This window comes from Lepidochelys kempii, chromosome 1 (genome assembly GCF_965140265.1).
Source record: "Lepidochelys kempii isolate rLepKem1 chromosome 1, rLepKem1.hap2, whole genome shotgun sequence".
NCBI classification, from domain to species: domain Eukaryota; kingdom Metazoa; phylum Chordata; order Testudines; family Cheloniidae; genus Lepidochelys; species Lepidochelys kempii.
In genome coordinates, this window is record NC_133256.1 from 62397966 (window position 1) to 62424593 (window position 26628).

The 26628-nt window shown below is 41.4% G+C and overlaps 2 protein-coding genes across 9 annotated transcripts in view; one reads left to right on the plus strand and one right to left on the minus strand.

Moving 5' to 3' along the window:
• MTRF1 (mitochondrial translation release factor 1) overlaps positions 1-14374 on the plus strand; it is a 28058-nt gene extending 13684 nt beyond the window's left edge. For 4 of the 5 annotated variants that reach the window (XM_073345976.1, XM_073345938.1, XM_073345958.1 and 1 more), the window contains 8 exons: positions 704-795; positions 1611-1692; positions 2354-2461; positions 2552-2724; positions 7858-7975; positions 9991-10127; positions 12490-12588; positions 14132-14374. In XM_073345976.1, the coding sequence (XP_073202077.1) occupies positions 730-795; positions 1611-1692; positions 2354-2461; positions 2552-2724; positions 7858-7975; positions 9991-10127; positions 12490-12588; positions 14132-14251 (903 nt within the window). In that variant the 5' untranslated portion in view covers positions 704-729 and the 3' untranslated portion in view covers positions 14252-14374. The remainder of the gene's footprint in view (positions 1-703; positions 796-1610; positions 1693-2353; positions 2462-2551; positions 2725-7857; positions 7976-9990; positions 10128-12489; positions 12589-14131) is intronic. The other variant, XM_073345947.1, reaches the window with a different exon arrangement.
• Positions 14375-17265: 2891 nt separating this feature from the next.
• Positions 17266-26628, minus strand: part of WBP4 (WW domain binding protein 4) — a 45497-nt gene continuing 36134 nt past the window's right edge. Inside the window, exons 11-16 of one of the 4 annotated variants that reach the window (XM_073346010.1) lie at positions 26346-26401; positions 25923-25958; positions 25747-25793; positions 23814-23892; positions 22562-22725; positions 17266-17764 (exon numbers count right to left, since the gene is read on the minus strand). The gene's annotated coding sequence lies outside the window, so the exon portion shown is untranslated. Of the gene's footprint in view, positions 17765-22561; positions 22726-23813; positions 23893-25746; positions 25794-25878; positions 25959-26345; positions 26402-26628 lie in introns of all 4 variants that reach the window. The other 3 variants (XM_073346001.1, XM_073345982.1, XM_073345990.1) reach the window with 3 other exon arrangements.

Here is a 26628-nt window from a genome sequence, read left to right on the forward strand (position 1 = left end):
ATTAGGTTGAGGTAAAATCCTTAAGTCGACCTAATTTTGTAGTGTAGGCTAGGCCTTAGTGGTGCCGCTAGATCAAGGACGAGATAAATTGGTAGAAAAGCTTCGACTGCCACTGCCCTTGCTTTTCCTCTTCCTTTGGTAAAATAGAGGATGTTTGTCTCCAGGGTTGTTGATCCACCATAAATTTACTTTTAAAAACAAACACACAGATAAAAATCCCGATGTATTGGGACCCCACTCATTCTCAGTAAGGGGATAGTTCAGGATCCCTGCCCATTCAGTCCATAGTCTCACTGTTGAGGCTGCCAACAAGTTTGCCAATTACTGTAAATAGTTATTAGTTTTAGTAGGAATTAGATTATCAGTTTGTTTCATATGTGCCAGTGAAGAGCTGTGGCATAGGGAATGACTTTTAACTGCTACTGACTTTGGCTAGGTTTGAACTGGAGATATAGAGGTAAAATCCTGTGTTCCCCATTTCTAGTCTCCCGAGCCATCCAGGGCTCCTGAAGATCTGAACATTTAATTAGTAATGTACATCATCTTATGCTTCTGTCGTTATTTGGTATTTCATGCTGAGAATAAGCAATTCCCTGCAATGGAAACGATTATCTATTGTAATAGGTGTAATTTAGCATTTGTATTACAATTTGCTCTAAACTAAATAGATTGGTTAACATTTATTTCTATCATTGGAATTTAGAGCTAGACAGCAGAGTTGAGAAACAGATGCTAGAACTTGCCTTGGAAGAGAAGGAAATCATTAACCAAAAAATCAACACATTTTGCAAAAAGGTGAGCTAGAGGTGAAGGTACAGAGTCTTTAAGATGAACATCTCTTGACATCTTCATTTACAAGTCTTCATACAGCCACGCAATTTTATTGTACCAGACAAGATTTTTTTAACAACAGACTATAACACTTGTCGTTAATGAAACAGGTCTAGCTTCTGTTTTCTCATTGGAAAAGACCTGGAAATGTTTACTGTTAGAAAGTCTCACTACTGCCAAATGCACCTTAGAAGCTCTTTCTTTTAGACACTTTTTGTATGTGTGCTTGTTTGTTTGCTGTCATTGAAAAGTCTGTAACACAGTGAACTACTATGCTACGAAGACATGGCATGGGGTTCCGCCAGTTGTTCATGGCAGCAGAGAGGGTGCAGAGATGTCTTGAAAGGCTTTATCCTCATGGAACTTTCAATCCTTTATCATTTTCTTCAGTTGAATGAGACCAGTGTGTGAAAATAATTGTAGTAAGAGAAGCTGAAAGAAATCCAGTGGAAGGCTTTATGTTGTGAATCAAGTGTTTGTATTTTAGAAAATTAAGATAATCTGATTGTATGAAATAGAATCTTTGGAAAAATAAGGTCAGTGTCAGTGTAAACTGACTTTCCTGGCTAGTATCATTATATTCACAAAGGAGGCTGCAGTGGTTGATTTGGTGGTCTCATGCTTGGCATTGTGGAGTTAAATTTTTAATTAGCCTCCATTAACACACCAAAATTTCAAAGTCTGGGGTTTGTGCATGTTCAGACTGATGCAACCATGAGAGCTGGCTGTAAATTTGATCGGGAAGGGAAATACTGATATTTTTTTTTCTTTCTTTTCAGCTTTTCCAGAATATAGTGCCAAGGGAGAAACATGATGAAAGTGATGTTATATTAGAGGTGACATCGGGCAGAACCACTGGAGGTCAGCAAAGTCATCACAAGTAAAGGTTACTCCAAACCTCCATCCAGGTTTACAAGGCTTCATTAAATTAGGCTTGAATAAAGACTGGGAGTGGATGAGTCATTACACAAACTAAAAACTATTTCCCCTTACCAATTTTTCCCCTACTGTTACTCACACCTTCTTGTCAACTGTTTGAAATGGGCCATCCTGATTATCACTACAAAAGTTTTTTTTTTTCTCCTGCTGATAATAGCCCACATTAATTGATGAGTCTTGTTAGACTTGCTATGGCAACACCCATTTTTTCATGTTCTCTGTGTGTATATATATCTTCCTACTGTATTTTCTACTGCATGCATCCGATGAAGTGGGTTTTAGCCCATGAAAGCTTATGCCCTAATAAATTCCTAAGTCTCTAAGGTGCCACAAGTACTCCTCGTTCTTTCTGCTGATACAGACTAACATGGCTACCACGCTAAAGGCTTCAATTGTTTCTCTTACATTTTAATAATGTAAAATGGCACTTTGTAGAGATGAGCATTAATTTATCTGCATAAAGCACTATCTCCAACGACAATGATCTTTAGAGTTACTGCTAATGCTAAAAATTGGTAATTTTGAGGGAAGAGTCTATAAACTTATATTTCATGTTGTGCTGTCTAAATATTTAATTTTGTAGGTGACATTTGCCAACAGTTCACCAAAGAAATGTTTGAGATGTACCAGAATTATGCAGATTACAAATGTTGGATCTTTGACATTCTGAACTACACACCAGCTGAGATTGGTATGATAATGTTCTGTTCTTTCTGCCAACAAGACTAAGTTAAAGCTGTGTCTTTGGACTGTACCTCTTATGCAATATTTGTCTTTCAAGGTGGATTGCATCATGCAGCTGCTCATATTTCGGGAGACTGTGTCTACAGGTATTTAAAATATGAGGGAGGGACTCACAGAGTTCAGCGAATTCCTGAGACTGGCCTCTCGTCAAGAATGCAGCGTATTCACACTGGGACAATGTCAGTTGTTGTCCTACCTCAGCCAGAGGAGGTAAACTAACCTTTAATCAGAATAAAATTGAAGTGTCTTCCTGGCTTTTCTTTTTGGCATTTGAGTGTGTTATATTTAAAACAACAAACCCCAAAGGCTAAGCCAAGTTACTGCTATTATTTTATGGGTGCCAACCTATATTGTCAAGTCCAGACAAAGGATACACAAGCTTTTCTTCTGTGCCAGGCTGTAACTCTTGGCTCAGCACCTGGCTAAATGATTCCCTACCAACTTTACTGGATCCTCAAAAGCAACTTTTTAGAAATCCACTACTGCCTGAGATACAGTGCAATTCAAGGGCATAAGGATACAGACCAGTCAGCTTAACTTCAGTACCCAGAAAGATAATGGAGCAAATAACCAACCAATAATTTTGCAAACAATTAGAAGATAATAAGGTGATAAGTAACAGTCAGCATGGATTTGTCAAGAACAAACCAACCTAAGAGCTTTTTTTCAGAGGGTAACAAGCCTTGTGGATAGGGGGGAAATGGTAGATGTGGTATATCTTGACTTTAATAAGGCTTTTGCTACTCATATGACCTTCTCATAAACAAACTAGGGAGATACAGCTTATATGGAGTTACTATACCGTGGTGCATAACTGGGTGGAAAACCATTCCCCGAGAGTAGTTATCAGTGTTTCACAGTCAAGCTGGAAGGCATATCGAGTGGGGTCCCACAGGGATTGGTCCTGGGCCCAGTTTTGATCAATATCTTCTTCCATTATTTAGATAATGGCATAGAGAGTACACTTATAAAGTTTGCAGGTGATGTCAAGCTGGGAGGGATTGCAAATGCTTTGGAGGTTAGGATTAAAATTCAAAATGGTCTGGACAAACTGGAGAAATGTCTGAAGTAAACAGGATGAAATTCAATAAGGACAAATGCAAAGTACTCCACTTAGGAAGAAACAATCAATTGCACACATACAAAATAGGAAATGCTGCCTAGGAAGGAGTACTGCGGAAAGGGATCTGGTGGTCATAGTGGATCACAAGGTAAATAGGAGTGAACAGTGTAACGTTGCAAAAAAAGCAACATTATTCTGGGATGTATTAGCAGGAGTGTTGTAAGCAAGATACGAGAAGTAATTCTTCCACTCTACTCCGCTAATTAGACCTCAACTGGAGTATTGTCTCCAATTCTGTGAGCCCCATTTCAGGAAAGATGTGGACAAATTGGAGAAAGTCCAGATGATAGCAACAAAAATGATTAAAGATGACCTATGAGGAAAGACTGAAAAAATTGGGTTTGTGAGGGGGGACATAACGGTTTTCAAGTACATAAAAGGTTGTTACAAGGAAGGGCAAAAAATTGTTCTTGTTCACCTCTGAGGATAGGACAAGCAGCAATGGGCTTAAATTGTAGCAAGGCAGGTTTAGTTTGGACATTAGGAAAAACTTTCTAACTGTCAGGGTAGTTGAGCCTTGGAATAAATTGCCTAGGGAGGTTGTGAAATATTTGGCATTGGAAGTTTTTAAGAACAGGTTAGACAAATACCTGTCAGGTATTGTCTAGTACATCGTCCTGCCTTGAGTGCAGGAGACTGGTCTAGATGGCATCTCGAGGTCCATTCCAATCTTACACTTCTATGATTCTATAGAAGTTAATGTTGTTAAGCTCTCCAGCTCCTGGCATTCACAAAACTGACTCACTAGGAGCAAAACCAATTCTAAATTAAATAATGTATTGAGGCTTGGGAGTACATCTAGACAAAAGTTTGGTATGACACAATCAACCTTTCGGAATATTCTTTTTTCTTTTCAATCACACATCTTATTTTTGGTACTTTCCTCTGCTTAGATACACTCTAAATCTAGGTATCACCTTCAGCTCAGCCCTTTACCACACATCTAAATTGTGTCTGAATTTTGCCACTCATTTCTGTACATTTCCAAGAGCCAGCCTTTCTTCTCAGTCCATTCAGCTGAAGCTGATCCAGGCCTTTGTTGTCTCGCATCTCCATGGCTGCAAACTCCCTTTTGGTCTTGTTTCACTTAGATCCATTAAAAACATTGCAGCAAAAATCATCTAGGCTTGTAACTTTGACCAAGTCACTTCCCTCTTTGGATCCCTCCATTCGCTCCCCCTTATTCACCATATCAAGTATGAACTACTTGTCTTAGCTTTTAAGGCCCTTCGTGGGCTATCTCTAACCCTGTCCTGTCATAGACCTCAGCCAAAATCTTCAAACCTGGTGCTTAAAATTAAACTTGTACCTAAGCTGCAATTTTCAAAAATGCCAAGACAGTTTAGTAACCTAAGAACCATTAACTTGATAGAGTTTGTACATGTTTGTAGAGTGCCTTGAACAATGGAGCCCATGGGCTCCAGGCAGGCCCACTGACGGAGTGGGGGCAAAGGGGGCAATTGCCCAGGGGCTGGGGCAATAAAAAAGGGCCCCAGGGGCTGCTGCTGCGGGAGCTGGGAGCCCCGGGCCCTTTTAAATTGCCTGGGCTCCAGGGCTCTTAGGCGCGTGCTCCCGAGTCCCAGCACCCACCACGGGCTGCAGAACAGGGGAGGCAGGGACGGCTTGGGGGAAGGAGCTGGGCATAGGACCGCTGGGGGGCAGACTTGAGATTGGACTCAGGATCCAGCAGCCGCTGGTCCAACATCCGTAGCAAAGGCACTGGCAGCACCCCACTGGGCACTGGTCGGGCTTTGTCTGGGGTCCGCCAGGGAGGAGAAGGGCAGGGTGGGTCTGGGAAATGGGATGGGAGGGTGTTTTAGTGACAGCGCTAGGCTGGTGGTGGGGGTGGTGTTTAAGGCTATTTTGATTTGGGCTGGTGGCTGTTCTTTTGGGTTATGTGGCTGATCTCATTTGGGGATTATCACTGGTATTTGGGAGTGATGGGATGATTGGAGATGGGGCTGGTAGTTGGGGGTGAGGATGTGTTGCTGTTGGGACTCTTGTAGAGTCTCACCAGAGGATTTATTTATGTTCACTAATAATAATCCTGGTGGATACTCCATCACTGACCATTTTAAAATCAAGATCTAAAAGATCTGCTGTGGGAATTATTTTGGGGAAATTCCGTGGCCTCTGTTATGCAGGAGATCAGACTCACTAGATGATCACAATGGTCTCTTCTGGCCTTGGAATCTATGAATAGGAGTGTAACGCTCCAAAAAGAGTTTCAACTGGTGAATGAGTAATATGTCAAAGAGGGACATACAAGCATTGGGACATTATTGTGAGAATTTTCATACTTCCACAGCTTTAGGTTTATAAAGCCCATTAGTGCACAGTAGGTAAATTTAATAATTATTTAGGTCACTGGTTAATGGTGGGACCCTCCCTCTCCCATATAGTACTACTCTGTTTGTTTCAGACAGACTTTTAGTTGAGATTTTCCTTCATGTGCTGGGTAGGAAATTGGCAGAGGGATGAGGATTAGCTGGAACACAATGCCACGATGAATTTGGCTCAGGGAGATTAAATGACTTGCCTAAGGAAACCCAATGAATCAGTGGCACAGACAGAGATAACCCAGTGTCCTGCTCTAACCTTTAAGGCAATATTATATTAAGTATTCCCTAAATTTAGGCATAAAGGGCCTCATTTTTAAAGAAACCTCAGTTTGGCCTCCTTTGCAGATTGTTGCACAGGCATGCAGTGCCCATGAGAGGGGGATTCTCTGGCTGCTTGTGGGCTGGTTCTGGTTCAGGGAAGGGGGGGATAGAATGCCACCTTGGGTAAATCACTTAATCTCTCTGGGCCTCAATTTCCTATCTGTAAAATGGTGCTAGCAATCCTGCCTTTGTTTGTCTTGTCTGTTTAGACTGTAGTCGCTGTAGGGCAGGGAACTGTCTCCATGAGTGTGTACAGCACCCTGCACAATAGAGCCCTGATCTCAGTTGGGACCCAGAGGTGCTACTGTAATACAAATGCATAAATAATAACAGCTGTAATGGTTTCCCACTTGGATCTGAGTTATGGCATTTGCATGCTCAAGTACCTTTGGATACGTTCCTAGTTTTTGGACCGGTTCTCTGGAAACATCTTTTAAAAAAAAAAAAAAAAGGCAGATCTAGGCTGGTTACTAGAGCATCAGGTTACCCCTGGCCTGGGGAAGGAAGGGGAGAGGGAATTCTTCAGTGTTGAGACATTGCACTGCAAGTTCCAGACGCAACGCCTTCAGGTAGTGACACAATTACAAAAACTGCAGTTTATTCTGCCTCATCCTCCCAAAGGCCAATGAGAAGAAACTGCTTTGGTGATATAATGGGGAAGGGGCTGGGTGGTATCTGAGAAACAAACAAATTCTGAAGCAGCTCTGGAGCTTGCAGCAGTCCCAGGTGGATGAGAAAGGCAGCTGGATGGATACCCATGGGGAAGAGCTGAAAGTTAGAATCTCTGTGGTTGGTAAATGTGTATTAGAGAAAATGATCCACAGAAACACAGACAGTAGGAGACTGGAAAGAAGCGAAGGTTCCCCTGGGCCCCACTGTAGGAGAGGCTGTGCCCATCCTTTCTAGGGGGCCTGTTGACTGTTCTGCCCTGGGGCCCAGAATTGCTGTCGAAGGGCCTGCCTCTAGGTGTGGCCACCACACAGATAATAAATAGTAACCTTTCTCTGTTCTTCAGCAGTTTTAGGATCTTAGCCTGCAAACACTTACACATGTGCTTAAATCAATGGGACTACACGGGGGATTTAAATTAGGCACATTCATAAGTGTTTGTAGGATTGGGGCCTTTTGGTGTAGCACAGATCCACACTGGTGTGTAAGTGTGGGAAAGAAGTCAAAAGTAGTCTCTTGTACTACATCTGCTTCTGAGTCTCCCTGCCAGTTGTTGTGGTTTTACAATAACATTTTCCTATTCTTTAAAGATTTTTCTCTCCCCTGTTGCTATGTGAAAGCTTTTGCACAAATAGGGGAACTGACCGATTACACAGGGGAAACCGTGAAATTGACTACACACAAATAATTATCAAAGGCACAGAGTAAACAAACTGAAAAGAACAGAAATGTTGTTTGTTTACTAATTTCTTTCAGTTACAGTCACCTAGGTGTTACTGGTAACAATGGGAGGCAAGCAAATTTTGGACAGAAGTGGTGTTTTTAAACTGATAGTATCTCTTTAAAATGGTTATAAGCAGATGGTAACTTAATTTTCTTTGACTCTAGGTAGATGTTAAAGTGTATCCTAAGGATTTGCGTATAGATACTTTTAGGGCCAAAGGTGCAGGAGGGCAACATGTTAACACAACGGACAGTGCTGTGAGAATAGTTCATATTCCCACTGGTAAGTGTCTTGGATTTTGTATTTTTAAACCTTTGCCTTTTAGTGCATAGATGCACATAACCTAGATCCCAAAATCAAAGGCTCTGATCCTGCATGCTGCGTCACTTTAGGCACTAGGGTCTGTCTGCACGGAACAGCTGGCAGGACTGCAGCCAGTACAGAGAAAATCAGGTGGCCCTTCTCATTTTTTGCAGGGGAGTGTGTTTGTTTATGTCAAAAATTGCATGGTCAATTTTATCTTTACAATGTGACAAACTTAATAAATGGACCACATTTTGGGGTGAGACAGGAACATCGTGGAAGACGTAAATAACTTCTGTAAACTGAGGACCCTTAACCCTCATTAAAGTTAATGACAATTGAGGGTACAGTTTGCAGCATCAGGTCCTATGTAAACAAAGGACTGAGATAAGTACCTCCTTATGTAAAGTGCTTTGAGATCTGTTGATGAAAAGTGCTATATAATTATTATATAACTGTATACACCTCTACCCCAATATAACGCTGTCCTCGGGAGCCAAAAAATCTTACCGCGTTATAGGTGAAACCGTGTTGTATTGAACTTGCTTTGATCCACCGGAGCACGCAGCCCTGCCCCCTCCCCCCGGAGCATGGCTTTACCATGTTATATCCGAATTTGTGTTATATCAGGTTGCGTATATCGGGGTAGAGGTGTATATATGTACATACACACACACACAATGTAACCCTATATTATTATTTTAAACATCCTAATGTAGAAAGGGCAAATTATATTTGAACACGTTAGCGCCATGGTTCTCAAACTTTTGTACTGGTGACCCCTTTCAACTAACAAGCCTCAGTGCGACCCCCACTCCCCCCTTATAAAGTAAAAACACTTTTTAATATATTTAACACCATTATAAATGCTGGATGTAAAGCAGGGTTTGGGGTGGAGGCTGACAGCTCGCGACCCCCTACGTAATAACCTCGTGACCCCCTGAGGCAGAGGTGGGCAAACTACGGCCTGTGGGCCACATCTGGCCCACAGGACTGTCCTGCCCAGTCCTTGAGCTCCTGGCTGGGGAGACTAGCCCCCGGCCCCTCCCCGCTGTCCCCCCTTAGCCACGCCACTGCGCGGGCAGCACTCTGGGTAGCGGGGCTGTGAGCTCCTGCCAAGCAGAGCGGCAGCGTGTCTACCTCTGGCTGGGCGGCGTGGCTGCCAGACATGCTGCTCTGAGTGGCAGGGTAAGGGGGCCGGGGCGTTGGATAAGGGGCGGGGTGTCCTGGGGGGCAGTCAGGGGACAGGGAGCAAGAGGCGGTTGGATGATTCTGTAGGGGAGGTGGTCAGGGGACAGGGAATATGGGGGGTTGGATAGGCGTGGGGTCCCGGGGGGCCTGTCAGGTGGCGGGGGTGTGGATAGGGGTCAGCAGATTGGGAGCAGGGGGGTTGGATAGGGGTGGGGTCCCAGGGCCCGGTTAGGGGCATGGGGTCCCGGGAAGGGGCAGTTAGGGGACAAGGAGCAGGGGGGATTGGATGGGTCAGGGGTTCTGAGGGGGGCAGTAAGGGGGCGGGAAGTGGGAGGGGGTGGATATGGGGTGGGGGTCAGGCTGTTTGGGGAGGCACAGCCTTCCCTACCCAGCCCTCCATACAGTTTTGCAACCCCAATGTGGCCCTGGGGCCAAAAAGTTTGCTCACCTCTGCCCTGAGGGGTCCCGACCCCCAGTTTGAGAACCCCTGCGTTAGCTGGTTTAGATGAACCCTGGACTCCCAGATGCAGCACCATAATTAAAAGTGACCCAATGAACCTCAATAAAAAACCCCTCAAGTTCACCTCTACCAGCTGTGTTAAAACTTGTCCCATTTACACTACAGTTCTAAAATATACTAAACTAAAATGTTTTAAAAATACACCTTTTATCCTAGTATGAACAGGCCCTTAGAGTAAGAGCAGGAGGTCTGAAAGGTTTCATTTGACTAATGTTTTAGGATTAATCCTGTTTGTTGTTTGTTATAATGGGTCTTTTTCAGTGTTCTTTTGAATTCTACACAGGATTAACAGTAGAGTGTCAGCAGGAGCGATCTCAGCAAATGAACAAGGAACTAGCTTTGCGGACACTGAGAGCTAGGTTGTATCAGCAAATCATTGAGAAAGACTTCAGCAAAAGGCAGAATGCTAGAAAACTGCAGGTGACAACAGGTTTTCCTTATTGAAACTTGGAGATGACATTATGCCATAGCTTTGAGCTTTCAGGATTAGCAACAATAATTTCCCCCTTTTTTTGTGTGTGTGGGCAGTAGGGGAGGTGCGTACAGACGGATGTAGGTAAAAAGGACAGCATGTGCTTGTAAATGTATATAAGAATCAGGCACTTAATTACCACCAAGGCCGGTTTACACTGGTTTGGCAATGTACGGGGGGCCTTAATGTGGATATAATTAACCAAATTTAACTTCATAACTGCATGTAACTTACACCCACTTTAACGCTCTTTTACACTAACAAGCGATTAAAGGAGCTTTTGTGTAAATGAGAATCTGGTCCAGTGAGTTTTGGTAGTCACATTCTGAAATACAATAATTGCTAGGATCCTGCAGAGTGGAGGGAAAAATAACAACGTTCTTGATACCAAAAATCTTGCCACTTTAGAGCCATACGATAATTTATTATGTCTTTGGAAGTTTAGCCAAACTATTGAGAAAGAAATAATTTAGACTGATTAACTTTTAAGTAACTGAAGTTAGTTTAAGTTAACCTTACAGACGAAGTTAAGTTGTAAGGTTCCCCCCCCTCCACCCGGCTGTACACTACCGTTCTTCTCTCTTGCTCTGAGCATCTTGCTCTTTACAACATGAACTTCAGTGGGCAGAAGCAATTAAAAAAAAAGAAAAAAGCTTCAGTACTTACAAGCTTCCAAGTGAGTTATTTAACCACTAATTGCAGATTGAATTTAAATTAACTCAGTCACTACAGCTGATGAAACCTTTATCTCTTGTTTGGAATTTAGGCTGAGATTTTTCAAAGCTACCTAAGGGATTTGGATGTGCACTTCCGATTAAAATTAATGGGAATTGGACATCCAAAGTGAAACTCCCACCCTTAATGTTTCACAATGCATTAAATCAATTTCTTGTTTGGAAATATAAACGTGGCTGCAAGTGAGATTTTCAAAATCTCCTAGGCGAGTTAGGCACCTAATTTCTGTTGATTTTAAATGGAAGTTGTGCACCTATTTCCCTATGCACTTTTCAATATCTCACCCTCCATTTTAAAAAAATAAACAAACTACTTGAAATTCAGTTTTGAAACTTTCAGATTTGTTTGTAACTCCATCTTGTCACCACTAGAAGACACCCTATATCACAAATACTCTGTTTATTCCTTTGCTTGTGTTCATTTTTCTGAGCCATACTCTAGTATGGCTCCTTCACCATCCCTCTGTTATAGGGAGTACATTTTGAGTTTGCTGATTACGTAATTAGAAGTGCCACTTTAATTATCATTAGTGGGAACTGCAGCCCTACAGATTCATCTGGCTAGGACTGTGAGAGTCCCAAGCGAAGTTACTTGCCTTGTAAAGATAGTAGCCATTCAGAATGGGAGACTTAAACTGAGCTGGCACCAGCTGGTGGCTTCTCACTTTTAAAATGGGAAGCTATTTTCACAGTCTTGTGATACTGAAGAACAGCTCTACACCATTCTTCTCAAATTGCCCCCAAATGCATCTTTGAGCTGAAATCAACTGTGGAACATTTCAGCTGAAAAAATGTTTATTCAGAAAGTTTGAGTGTTCTTTAGAAATGGATGGTTATAATGGAAACTGCTCGACTAGTTCAACCATCGCTTTCTTTGCCAGCAAGTTATAAGTAATTATATTTTCTTTAGTGACCGAGGGCCAGAATTTGAAAGGTATTTAGGCACTTAAAGATGCAGATAAGTGGGATTTTAAAAAGTTTGTTTAGGTGATGAGGCACCTATTAGAATTTTCAGGATTCCTAAGCACCTAAATACCTTTCAAATTCTGGTCCTCCAGGCCTATCAAGTGCCCATCAAAGTCAATGGATACTAAGTGAAGCCCACTGCTTTAAACACTTATGCACGTGAGCAACTATGCAAGGTATATGAGGCTATTTACATGTGAAATTACTCACCTGCATAAATTTTGGCTTCTTAAACTGTTTAACAACTCCTGTTATCACTACAGAGCCAATGCAGAAATAGGGAGGAGGGATGTCATAAACCTTGGCAAAATTTATATTTATACAGTAGACCAAAATGTGTAAGAGGCAGTTATCAGATTAATAATCTGTGTGTTTTAAATACTGTATTCGCAAAAAGAAAGGGAGGACTTGGGGCACCTTAGAGACTAACCCATTTATTTGAGCATAAGCTTTTGTGAGCTACAGCTCACTTCATCGGATGCATTCAGTACTGTATGTATCTACAGAACAAGTTGATCTATTTCAATCTAGTTTAAGGGTGCTCATGTGCTGCTTTTGAGGGTTTTTGTTATTAAAACTCAAAAAAATAATAGAAGTTGTTGTTGTACAGATAGGGACAAGAGCCCAGTCAGAGAGAATTCGTACCTATAACTTCACCCAGGACAGAGTCACTGACCACAGGATCTCATATGATGTCCGCAATATCAAGGTAGTTATGTTATGATAATACATGTAAAATCTGTTCAAGAGAGACAGTGTGTGTGTACCTATATACATTCTTATTATATCACTAGCCAGAGTTAATCTTGTGAAAGTAATTACTAAATTTGTCAGGAAGCTAAGAGTGGACAAAAATTGTGAAGTACCATTAAATGCCACTAACTACTGAACATCATTATAGGTTGGGAAAGCCTATATCTTTCTTTCCATCCTTTGTGATATATTATTAAAGGTGAGATACAAAAGAAAATCACTAGCCCCATTCTTTTGTTTTTTGTTTCTCTATTGTATAAAGAAGGCCTGATAAAGCACACAGTACTCACCTGAGACATTTAGTGAGTCCTTCACCAAACCAGGGAGGACTAGACTTGACATTCTTGATATATGTAAGGTAAAAAAGCAAGAAGTTGTTTGTTTAAAAATTGAAAAACAAATGGACTGCTCCAACCTACAACTTCCAGTCTGTCTTTATATGGTATAGAGGCAAAAAACACACCCTTTAAAACTTTTTGTTTTGTTTTTCTTTGCAGGTCACCTTTAAAGGAAACAGAGAAGTTTCTTTTTAAGGTTATCTGACATTATATTTCTTGGTAAAATTCTATATATGGTTATATTTTTTTCACTTGAATGTGCCAAACAAATACATGATATGCTAGTATTCTGTATGAGTTCAATTTATGGGTAGATTTTGGAATAGTTTTAGCTTTTGGGCTAGTCTGTGTTGGATTGATTTTTAACTCTTAGGATGGGTTTCAAGATTGAGTTTGTTCTATGATTTGGATTTACATTTTAGGATTAGATTTAAATTTTATTGCTCAGGTTTAAGATTTAATATTATTGCAGTCACAGAGCAAATAGCATGTACTTAATTGTGCCAAACAATGAGCTAGACCCCTTAGAGAACACAGATCCCTGCCCTTGAATATTTACAATATGTTAAGATGTGACATACAAGTGAGGATCATTACAAAAATAACAGTGTGGGGGAGAATTAGACAAGGTTCAATAAATAAGATCTCATGACAATTTAGATTATTTACTTGTTCATCTTATTTTTTAGGATCCTGTTCTGATACCTTTACTCACATTGAATAGTCCCGTACTCCAGAAATTGTCCAATTGAAGTCAATGGAAATTTTTGTGAGTAAGGTGCAACTCAGCATGAGTAAAAGTACCAGAATTTGGTCATTATTCATTACAATATCCTACATCCCATCCATTCTTGCTAGATTAATTAACTTCTTTTAGGCAATGGGGTTTGACAGATACAAGATGTTGCCAGTATTTCCTTTTGTTATTGCCAAGAAGATGCTTTGTAACCGTACGCTGTTCTTCAGCAGCATGCCTTCGACTGACTCATTTACACCACCCAAAACTGATGTCACACCAGGGGAGTAATGCAAAATTGATGGGTTGATGCATAAAGATCAGGATTCATGCAAATATTATTCCAGGAATTTTTCTTGATTGATCAGCATTCAAAAAATGCTGGTCTGTACTAATCATTAATGCTTCTCTCTTTCATTTTATAGGAATTTCTCTGTGGTGAGGGGGCACTGGATGAGCTAATCAACAGGTTGTTGGAATCTGCAGAGATGGAAGCCCTAATTGAACATTTAGAAAACTTTAAATCTTTAGAAGGAGGAGGCTAATATAGGTCTTGTACTAAATACAACACCAGTCCTTGTAATTCTGTAGAACAATAAAATGGAAGTATTTGTTAGATGGCAGATGTTGATAAAATCTGTCTTTCTTTCCCATATTCTGTGGTCAAATATGAAGTTGTATTTTTTTTTAAATGGTGCAACATGGCTTCTGAAAATATTCGCATATCAGCTTTGTTTTTGTTATTTTTGTGTAGAATTTAGTACTAGTGAAAGGTGCCAGCCTAAGAGCAAACTGAAATCTTCAGTTTATCCACAGAACAGTGCAGGATCCCCTGGGCAGGATCCTCTGGGAGGCTAATATGATGGGGAAAGTAGTTCAGGAGTGCTGGTTGTATTTCAAGAAGCCTTAATGAGGGCGCAGGAACAAACCATCCCGATGTGCAGAAAGAATAGCAAATATGGCAGGCGAGCAGCTTGGCTTAACAGAGAAATCTTCGGTGGGCTTAAACACAAAAAGGAAGCTTACAAGAAGTGGAAACTTGGAAAGATGACTAGGGAGGAGTATAAAAATATTGTTCGAGCATGCAAGGGTGTAATCAGGAAGGCCAAAGCACAACTGGGGTTGCAGCTAGCAAGGGATGTGAAGGGTAACAAGAAGGATTTCTACAGGTATGTTAGCAACAAGAAGGTGGTCAGGGAAAGTTGGGGACCCTTACTGAATGGGGGAGGCAACCTAATGACAAACTATGTGAAAAAAGCTGAAGCACTCAATGCTTTTTTTGCCGCGGTCTTCACAGACAAGGTCAGCTCCCAAACTGCTGCTCTGGGCAGCACAGTATGGGGAGGAGGTGAGCAGCTCTCCCTGGTGAAAGAACAGGTTAAGGACTATTTAGAAAAGCTGGACATGCACAAGTCCATGGGGCCAGATCTAATGCATCCGAGGGTGCTGAGGGAGTTGGCTGATGTGATTGCAGAGCTATTGGCCATTATCTGTGAAAACTCATGGTGATCGGGGGAGGCCCCGGATGATTGGAAAAAGGCAAGTATAGTGCCCATCTTTAAAAAAGGAAAGAAGGTGAATCCGGGGAACTACAAACTGGTCAGCCTCACCTCAGTCCCTGGAAAAATCATGGAGCTGGTCCTCAAGGAATCAATTCTGAAGCACTTAGAGGACAGGAAAGTGATCAGGAACAGTCAGCATGGATTCACCAAGGGCAAGTCATGCCTGACTAATCTAATTGCCTTCTGTGACGAGATAACTGGCTCTGTGGATGAAGGGAAAGCAGTGGACGTGTTGTTCCTTGACTTTAGCAAAGCTTTTGACACAGTCTCCCAAGGAATTCTTGCCAGCAAGTTAAAGAAGTATGGGCTGGATGAATGGACTATAAAGTGGATAGAAAGCTGGCTAGATCATTGGTCTCAACGGGTAGTGATCAATGGCTCAATGTCTAGTTGGTAGCCAGTATCAAGTGGAGTGCCCCAGGGGTCTGTCCTGGGGCCGGTTTTGTTCAATATCTTCATTAATGATCTGGATGATGGGAAGGATTGCACCCTCAGCAAGTTCACGGATGACACTAAGCTGGGGGGAGAGGGAGATAAACTGGAGGGTAGGGACAGGGTCTGGAGTGACCTAGACAAATTGGAGGATTGGACTAAAAGAAATCTGATGAGGTTCAACAAGGACAAGTACAGAGTCCTGCACTTAGGATGGAAGAATCCCATGCACAGGTTACAGGGGACCAACTGGCTAAGTGGCAGTTCTGCAGAAAAGGACCTGGGGATTACAGTGGATGAGAAGCTGGATATGAGTCGACAGTGTTTTGCCAAGAAGGATAACGGCATATTTGGCTGCATTAGTTGGAGCATTGCCAGCAGATGGAGGGAAGTGATTATTCCCCTCTATTCAACACTGGTGAGGCCACATCTGGAGTACTGCGCCAATATTGGGCCCCTTGCTACAGAAGGGATGTGGACAAATTTGGAGAGAGTCCAGTGGAGGGCAACAAAAATGATTAGGGAGCTGGGGCACATGACTTACAAGGAGAGGCTGAGGGAACTGGGCTTAAGGACTAGATAACCTCCTGAAGTGTCTTCCAACCCTAATCTTCTATGCTAGGCAATGCAGGTTTCCTCTCAGGGTGTCTCGAACCTTGATGAAGAAGGAGTCAGAGTGCAGGTTCGTTTCTATGCCTGTTCAGTCCTGGGCCCCTTTGCTCTGTAATTCCATTTGTGGAGGTGGCTTTGCAATCTAGAAGTGTCCCAAGAGAATAGGGCTGAGACCACCACCAACTTCCAGTCACTACTGACTGGGGTTAAACCAGTAATAAACAGCTCATCTACGCATGCCATGACAGCCAGCCTCCCAGGCTGACTGACAGATTTGGGCTTGCAGTAGTGCTCTACAGATAGCTTTGTAGACAACGCTTTGAAGTCGCAGCTTGGCCTGGAGCTCAGGCTCTGAAGCGCACCCTCCTCCCTCGGCTTCTGACCTGAGCTCCAGCCCAAGCTGCAACTTCAAAGCACTGACTACACAGCTATTTTTAGAGCGCTAGAGAGAGCCCTGGAAGCCTGAGTCTGTAAACCTGGCATGGGAGGCTCACTCCCGTGGGCTGTGTAGACCTATACCTGAAGGCTCTGATCCAGCCCGTTCCCCTAAATTCATTCTACAGTAAATTCAGTACTTCTTAACATGGGCCCAGATCATCCCCTCTCAAATTAAAACCCCTGGCAGGAGCTGTAGGAATGGAAACCTCTTCAAGCTCTCCCCTGCCTCCTAAGATATCCACACATCATCCCATCAAGGGGTGGGGCAGGGCACTCACTCTGCCCCCCCCAAAATACCCAAAACCTGGAAGATTGCTAGGAAGCCATGGAAGGCCAAGGCTACCAGTGTGGCAGACCTTGTCTCTGACCATCAGGTGGGCCCTCTTCCTCGGTACTTTGGCGATGTGGCTTTCTACACAATTCATAACCTATCTGGAAACAGTATTCAAAGAGAATAAAGGAAAATCCAACAAATTCACAAATAATTTGATCAGCTCTAGTATGTGTGTGTCAGCTCAGGTGGGAATAAGAGGTTTTAAAAAAAATAACACAAATTACTTCACCAATTAATTACACAGCTTCAGCAACATACAAGGTTTTCTTAGAAGGTGGGTATTTCATCATATTACATTCCAGTTCCAGAATTAATTAGTTAAACCTTATAAAGTACTCAAAGATAAAAAGCTCTATCAGAGTGCTAAAAAACAATAACCCGAAGCCTCACTTCTAGTGTGTACGTGCACGAGAGATTTACTCCGCAGTGTTTCAACTGCAGCACCTTAGGGATACTTGCGACTAAGTTGGTTAATTTTCTTAAGCCCTTCCTTGTTGTTGATCGTTTTGTGCACGGTGATGAGAAAAGGGAAAGCAGAAGGGAGTTCCACTCTGCTGCTTAACTTCTGATGTCCCCAGTGCAGGCACTGAAGTTTATCAGCCAGGTCCTTTCTTCCAGCCTGCTCCAGGGCATCCTGAAGGATCTTTGTCTTGTTAAGTTTATTCCATGATCGTTCATACCTGCATTTGTCACATCAAACATTACAGCATCGTGATCAGTCAATATAAGATATACGTCATCCCCATTTGTACTTGAAGTGCACCAACGGCTATGCCAGGTTTCAGAGTAGCAGCCGTGTTCGTCCGTATTTGCAAAAAGAAAAGGAGGACTTGTGGCACCTTAGAGACTAACAAATTTATTTGAGCATAAGCATGAGCATCCGATGAAGTGAGCTGTAGCTCACGAAAGCTTATGCTCAAATAAATTTGTTAGTCTCTAAGGTGCCACAAGTCCTCCTTTTCTAACTGCTATGCCATATTTTATAAAAATGTATTTATTTACCGCCCCCCAACAGAAAAGATACTGTTTGAGGCCTTATTTTCCTTCTAACATCTACTGCCATCCTAGGATTGCAATGGAGATAAGAGCAGGGACACTGTAGCAGAAAGTAGTCTAAGCTCCTGGGTCTGCACTTCCAGTAAGAAAATCAACACTGGTGGAGCTATACCCGTTGTGAATTACTGGTCCTAATTTCCCATGGCCAACATTTGCAAAACTGGGTACCCTAAATTTAAGGTCTTTGGTCCACATTTAAGTACTTAAAACAGGGCGTGATTGTCCATAGTGCTGAGCAACCAGCAACTCCCATTGACTTTAATAGAAGCTGCTGGATGCTCAGCACTTGCAAAAATCATCACTACCAAGAAATAGTCCTCAGATGGATGTTATTCTAAACCTACTTATGGGAGTGGTATTAATGACAAACCACAATGTTAAAAGGGAAAGAAAAGTGCCTTTTATAATGGGAGGAAATACACCCCAGAGAGAATACAGTTGCTCATTGTATCCCTGTAGAACAAAGCAGGTACAGATTAAACCAAAGTACTATACTGTACAGTAATCCTTATTGCCTTATAGTTTGAAGTTTGCCTGTAAAATAAAAATTGTAACAAACAAATCAAATACCTGCTTTACCTCTCACTTTCTTCAATACTCATGACTGTGTATAATCCCGACCTGGTACTTTGGTATAACAATGGTAATCATTATTAGGCAATACTTTTTCAGAGATTCCAAGTCCAGAAGGGACCATTGTGATCATGACCTTCTGTATAACACAGGCCACAGAACTCTCCCCCCAAAATTTTTAGAGCTTCTTTTTAGAAAAACATCCAACCTTGATTTGAAAATTGTTAGTGACAGAGAATCCACCATGACCTCTGGTAAATTGTTCCAATGGTCAGTTACCCTCACTGTCAAAATTTATGCCTGATTTCCAGTCTGAATTTGTCTAGCCTCAACTTCCAGCCATTGGATTGTGTTATAACTCACTCTGTTGAAGAGGCCATTATTAAATATTTGTTTCTCATATAGATACTTCTGGACTGCAATCAAGTCACTCCTTAACCGTCTCTTTGTTAAGCTAAATAGATTGAGCTCTTTGGGTATGTTTACACTGCAATAAAACACCCATGGCTAGCCCAGGTCAGTTGACAAAGGCTCTCAAGGTTTGGGCTGTGGAGCTATAAAACTGCAGCACAGAAGTTTGGGTGGGCTGGATCTTGGGCTCTGCAGGGTCCCAGAGCTTGGGCTCCAGCCCAAGCCCAAACAGCTGACACGGGCCAGCCATGGGTGTTTTATTCCAGAGTAGACATACTCTTGGATTCTATCATAAGGCATGTTTTCTAATCCTTTACTCATTCTTGTGGCTCTTCTCCAAACCCTCTTCAATTTATCAACACCTATCTTGAATTGTGGCATGAACTGGGGACAGTATTCCAGCACCACTCGCACCATTAACAGATACAGAGATAAAATAACCTATCTACTCTTACTGGAGATTCCCATTTATGCATCACATGATCGCAGTAGCTTTTTCGGCCACCGTATGACATTTAGAGCTCATGTTCAGCTCATTATCCTCCATGACCCCCAAATTTTTTTTCAGAGTCACTGTTCCCCAGGACAGAGTCCCCCATTCTGTATGTATGGCCTACATTCTTTGTTCCTAGATGTATTCATTTACATTTAGCCATATTAAAATGCATATTGTTTGCCCCCCACTTACCAAGTGATTCAGATCACTTTAAAACAGTGACTTGTCCTCTTCATTATTTACCACTCCCCCAATTTTTGTGCCATCTGCAAACTTTATCAGTTATGATATTATGTTTTCTTCCAGGTCATGGACAAAAATATTAATAGCATAGGGCCAAGAACCAAACCCTGCAGGACCACACTGAAAACAGAACCCCTTGATGATGATTCCTTGTTTAGAGTTACATTTTGAGACTTATTAGTTTTTAATCCATTTAATGTGTGCCATGGTAATTTTATATCATTCTAGTTTTTTAATCAAAATGCCATGTGTTACTAAGTCAACCACATTACCGAAGTCTGAGTATATATCATCAATACTATTAACTTTATCAACCAAACTTGTAATCTCACCAAAAAAAAGTATCAAGTTTTTGACAGGATCTATTTTCCATAAACCCATATTGCATTAATTACATTACCCTCCTCTAATTCTTTATTAATTGAGTCCCATATCAGTCGCACCACTATCTTGCCCGGGGCTGATATCAGGCTAATAGTCCTATAATTATCTTCCCACTTTCACTCCTGTTGATTCACAGATCTTCACTCTCTCTTGTGAATCTAAAAGCAAAATACCTATTTCTGGTCTCTGGTTCTGGTCTTTGGGTTATTCAGTCTGCTGTTGTATTTCAGTCCCAGTGAAATGCACCATAACAAAGCTAATCAAATTCTAAATATCCATCCAAAACTTCTATTTGTTCACTTTTTATTTCCTATCCCTCTCTTTTCCTTTCTGCCTCTTTCTCTTTCCGCCACTCTTCTCTCCTAGGTATCTGAAAGTTAGTACGATGATGCACTGCTATGGTGAACATACTAGACCAGATTAAGTGCCACTGAGACAGAGACCTATGTTGGGTTTATAGTCAGCTGTGTGTTCTCTTCCCCAGCTAGAAGCTCTGTTGGCTGTTGTGCAGATGGGGACTATAGACCTGTCTTGTCACCATCTTTTCTTACCTGTTTTGGAGCAGGTGGGGTTGTGTCTAGTTATGGGCAGTAGCAGGGAGCAGTTCTTGCACCCAGGATTTCAGAGACTGCCTGGGGGAAGGAATTGTTGGTGCAACAGGAGACACTTGCAGCCTCAAGCAAGGGCCAGACACAAACTGCCTCATTTGAGATTGTTTGAATTAACATACAATACAAAAGGGGTCATAGCACTCAATATTACAGAGGGATCCAGGAAGGTGGCCTTAGCAATAAGGATTATTTCAGTGACTGCAAAAATCTAATATATTGAAAATATCCACCAAATTGCTTTGTGTGGCTAGTTGATTGGACAGGGATTAGAGGTCATCTCAACAGTTTGCTTAATATCTGATTCATCCATGGGTGTGTAAGAATACAAAGCTAGCGATATTGTATTTGTACATGGTTATGCTTTAACCTCTTTTGGGCAGGCACCCTGTTATTTGTCTGGCACAGTTTACCTCCTATTCAGCAATAAGCACATTTAGATTGCTACAGAAACAATAATAAAGGTGGAGAAATGAATAATAAATAACTTTAAAGAGAGGAATTTGTTCATGCTGCACACAACTCAACTGTCTCATCTGTACGCTGAGAACATTTCTATCTCCTCTTGGACATGCCGAAGTTTTGCTGCTACAATTCTAACAAACTTTAATGAATATTTTGACATTGTGTCTGTATCAAAGTATGAACTCCACTTTGTATTATGTATTGAACATATCTATACTTTTTGGTGGGCAGCCTATTTACTGCATACCATACAGCTGCCCTACCTGGAAAAGGTAGTGGATGCCTCATTGAAGAACTATCACTGAGAAGCTATCAAGGCTGCTGTCTAAGGTGACTGAATTTTATTATATCAACTACTGGTCCTACCCAGGGTTCAAGTTTTTTCTACACAGGCGGGGCAAGCATGACTGGGGGAGGGAGCTGGATCTTCCCCGTGGAACATATGGCACAGGAGCGACTTACTTAAGAGCAATGTTCGCTCTGTGCTGGAGGACTGACCATTGCCACATGTAAGAAGGACGTGAAGGAGAAAGAATGCAGGAGGAACTCTACCCAGCCTCAAACACTGCTGACAAACCTGGGACTCACAGATGCTGTAAGATCAAACCGGGGGAGGGTGTGTTTCGGCAGTTGTTATCTTGTTTTCAAAAATCTGTAAGTCTTGAGTAGGTTAAGTGTAAAGTGACTCTGATTAAGAAATTCCTTTGCTAAGTCTGTGTTTCTAGCATTCTTGCCAATCTGTCCCAGCAAATGGATTAAAATAGAAGCTCAGAGTGACCACAGCATAGGTGGGATTCTGGGGGAGCATGTGTGGGTAGGGGACTGAGAGGTCTGACGCTGGTTTCAGGATTTAGGGCAGCTGGGCGTCAGTCTGCCACATGCTGAAGAAGGGTGCCAGATGAGATCTGAACCTGAGTGTGTGCTCTTTAGTCCCAGAACTAGAAACAGTGACGAGACTCTACCCAGACAGAGTTAGCTTGGAAGCACATGGGACCCAACAAGTGGGTTTACTTGCAACAGACTGCTGACCATACAGAAGAATAGTGGGTCAGGTTGTGACAAGTATCATATAAACATTTCTTTTGAATGAGATAAAAAAAATAGGAATAAGCTAAAAGTAGCCCCATAGGTCAGGGCTATCTTAACTGTAGGATGTGGATGAAAGTATAAAATGATTAATACAACTATTTATTTGAAAGAATGAGGGACTTTGCACTCCTCTCTCAGCTTGAGCTACTTACCAGCATTCCAGCATTTTCTGTGCTTGAGTCTTCTTCTCTGAGCTAGCTGAGTGAAACTGGGTTATTTCTGCTCTGCTGAATCCCAGCTCATTAGCAACAATTGTCCACTCAAAACCCAGCTGCTTACCCAGTTCTTGTACTGATTTCAGGTTAATCACAGCATCCTAGTAGTCAAACAAATTCACATTGTTTAACGTATTGAACGCAAAACTAAAAATTGAGGAAAACTAGCTAGTGGGTAGTACTGCTGAAAATGATTTGGGGGGTATAATGGATCACAAATTGAATATGAGTCAACAATGTGATGCAGTTGTGAAAAAAGCTAATATCATTCTAGCGTATATTAACAGGAGTGTCATATGGAAGACATGTGAGGTAACTGTCCCACTCTACTTGGCAGTGGTGAGGCCTCAGCTGGAGTACTGTGTCCAATTCTGAGTGCCACACTTTAAAAAAGATGTGGACATTCTGGAGACAGTCTGGAGGAGAGGAACAAAAACTATAAAAGGTTTAGAAAACCTGATCTATGAGGGAAGGTTAATGAAACTGGGCAGGTTTAGTCTTGAGAAAAGAAGACTGAGGGGGGACCTAATAACAGTCTTCAAATATATTAAAGGCTATTATAAAGAGGATGGTGATCAATTGTTTTTCATGTCCACTGAAAACGGGCAAGAAATAATCAAATTTGCAGCAAGGGAGATTTAGGTTAAACATTAGAAAAAACTTTCCAACTGTCAGGGTAGTTAAGTACTGGAATAGGCCTCCAAAAGGGGCTGTGGAATCTCCATCATTGGAGGTTTTCAAGAACAATGCGATGGACTAGATGGTCTCGATATCCTTTCCTGCATTACATTTCTATGATCCTATGACATATACGTATTGAAGTAAAGAATGGATCATCTTTTTGTTATGTGTATGGTGCCTAGCACAGTGGGGTCCTGGTCCGTGACTAGTGTTCCTATGTGTAACCACACAAATAACAGTAATAAAAAGCCTGGAGGGATTTATATACACATAATATATCGGCAAATAGATGTGCACAAATACTACATATTTGGTGGTGGTACATATTTGATAAAAGGTGGAATCATGCAGTAAAATGCATTTATAATGCAGCTTTGGATATGTCTACACTGGAGCTGGAGGCATAATTTTGGCTTCTTTGAAACACTTCCGGAGAATATGCCATGCGACAAAAACAAACAAATAAAACCACCCCTTTATCTGAAGATTAAGTGTACATTTTGTTTACCTCTTGGGCTTTATTTGGCATTTTTAATGTAGATTCCACTTGAACATCTGGCAAAACTTCTTTACTTTCTATGTAGCAGCTATCATTGGGATGGCAATAAGAAAGATAAGTATTTTCAACTAGATATAATGCAATAGTATTTTTCACAGAAATTATATTTCACAAATTACTTTCCAAAAGTATCAATACTAATAGTTCTTACATGCCTATGGCATTTACTGTTTAAACAGCATCAGCTCCTCTAACTGCCCTGGAAAAGCCAAGAGATGCAAATGAGCAGTAGATTATACTCCACAGGTCCTGTCACAGAGGGGTGTCAATTCTTCTGGGCTCTCTTTATTGCTGTTGAAATCCAGGTCTGTCCTGAACTGTGATGGGGAAAATCAAGGGGAATGCTTTGTGGAGGAGGCCGTGGTATCAAAACCTAAGGGTGCCTTCATGCAGGCTACTGGCCCATCTGATGGCTCAGGGATACTTCTCAGGTGAAAGCTGATCAGCTGTTCACCCCATCAGATCTGGGCAGGAAATAAGAGACGGCAGAGTCCTTTTCTTGTGCCCACGTTTCCTGACCTTGCTGTTCCACCACCTCTTTACAGCTCTAATGGAACACTGTGATTTTCCGAGCCAGGTCCCCCAACATTTCATTGATACTAAATGCTTGAGATGATACATGAAAATTAAAACCAAAACAAACGCTGCTGTCCACATACTTATGCATGTGCAAATTAGAGCCCAGTACGAAATCAACGTGAACATGTAATACGACTATACATTCGTTTTTATGCACATTCCCTATTTTTGGTTGTGTGCGAACAGGCACTTTCCCACACTGCTCTGCGCGCTATATGGAGTCCAAACTGACCTTTCCTGGGGTTTGGCTTTACTGACAGAAATCAATTAACAATAAGATCACAGAAAATCCTGCTTAAGCTGTCTCCCCTCAGCCCACTCCCTGGAACCTCTGTTCCACAGAGTCACTCCCGTTTCCTTTGTATCTATGTTGGAATAATGAGGCATATGCCTCAATGACTCAGCTTTCTCAGCAGGGTCAACACATGCTAACAGGTTGAGGATGTTTTAGGCAAATGCTGCCAGTTTATTACTGTGTGCATATCGGGAGCATAGTTTTGAAAATGTAGCTCCTCGTACACAGCTTTTCTCTGTGGTTTACACCCCAGCAGGCAGAGGCAGAACACTTCTTTCAGTAGGCTGAGAATTCATAAAGGGAATCTTTCATGAGGATACGTTGTCCAGAGCCTCTGGCTGCTGTGTCGGGTATTCCCATGTCCATATTTTAATGAAACATGAATTTTAATCATTCTGATCCTATTTCCTTCTTCCCCTGACTTCTAGAACAGGACAATATTCCTTTTGTAGCCTAGCAACATATTCCTAAATGAATCAGCAGGAATCGCTGTAAGATGTGCTAAAGTCTATGACTTCTCATGTGTCTAAGTATGACAGTACTTTCACAGCATTGCTAAATTATATATACATTTCTGATGTGCATGGGTTAAACATAAGTTTAGGAAGAAATACTAGAAAAACCAGTAAGCATAACAGAGTGACAGGCAAGACAGTGGAAATACAGATTTTTTTTCTAGACCAGTATAAAAATATCACTCTTAATAAAAATTCAGCCTTCATTTAGTCACTTGTAAAATATATCAGCAAAGTTCTCAGTGATCCTGCAGCTATGAATGAATTCAGTCACTTGGAAAACCAACAAGTTATTCTTATTAACCATATTACAAAAATGAAGCTTGTTTCTTTGACTTAAGTCTCTGTTAATCAGTGTCTTTAGTATTTTTAGGATTATGAATGTTTCCTGAAGTAGAAATAAATACAGTTAATTCCCAGAAATAGCCTCCCCCCTCCCCAATCATGATAAACCAAATTTCATAACCAGCAAAACTGTTCGCTTGGCCATTACCTTATTTTTTCTGTCCTCCTTATGCAGCTGAACAGTGGCTCTGCTTTCTGGAAAAGAAATTCCCAAACAAGTTTACAACAGGATTTTCTTGTTCAAAGAAACTTGATAAAAATATTTGCTTGTATTACCCACCTTTTTAAAAATCTTAACCTTAATGTTTCTAAGTTGTTTCTCACCCAGATCAATAACTGTGAAGACCACTTTATGATAATCTGTTAAATGAAAAACAGCCTTTCCAATATATACTTTGGATGTTGCTAAGTAGTAACTACAACAAACCCCAACTGCATTCTGTTAAAAATTTAAAAATTAACAATTTTAACCCAAGGTCATTTGTTACTTGTGACTGTTGCACTGGGTAAAGCAATTTCTATTAATTGCTGAACGCACTACTGGAAGACGCTCAGATACTATGGTGATGAACATGGTATAAGAACTTAGATAGAACAGAATTTCATATAAACAGTTCTGTAGTAACACACTTCTTTTAGTTTATATTTACCATTATCCTCAGATTTAATGGAAGATGTGTGTCTAAATCTCTTATGCTGCCTTAAAAATCTTTAACAATATGAATAAGAGTATCAGCAATTGCTTACCTCTTAATCTTTATTCAGCATTTTCAGGTCTGCTCCACTTCAGCAGCTGGCAATTTCTGTACTTGGAATGGAGGAGTTATAAAATGAGAATGGTCAGTTGGCCTGGCAAATAATGAATTTTAAAAAAAACAAACACGTAATTTCTAACAGTTCTATTGTTCCCCACTGTGTATCCATTTAAACACTTGACTGCAAATAAACTGTAAAGCTGGCATGTATAATTTTGGCACATACAAAAAACATTATTATAGAGACTATTTCTACACTGACAAGTACAAATTTG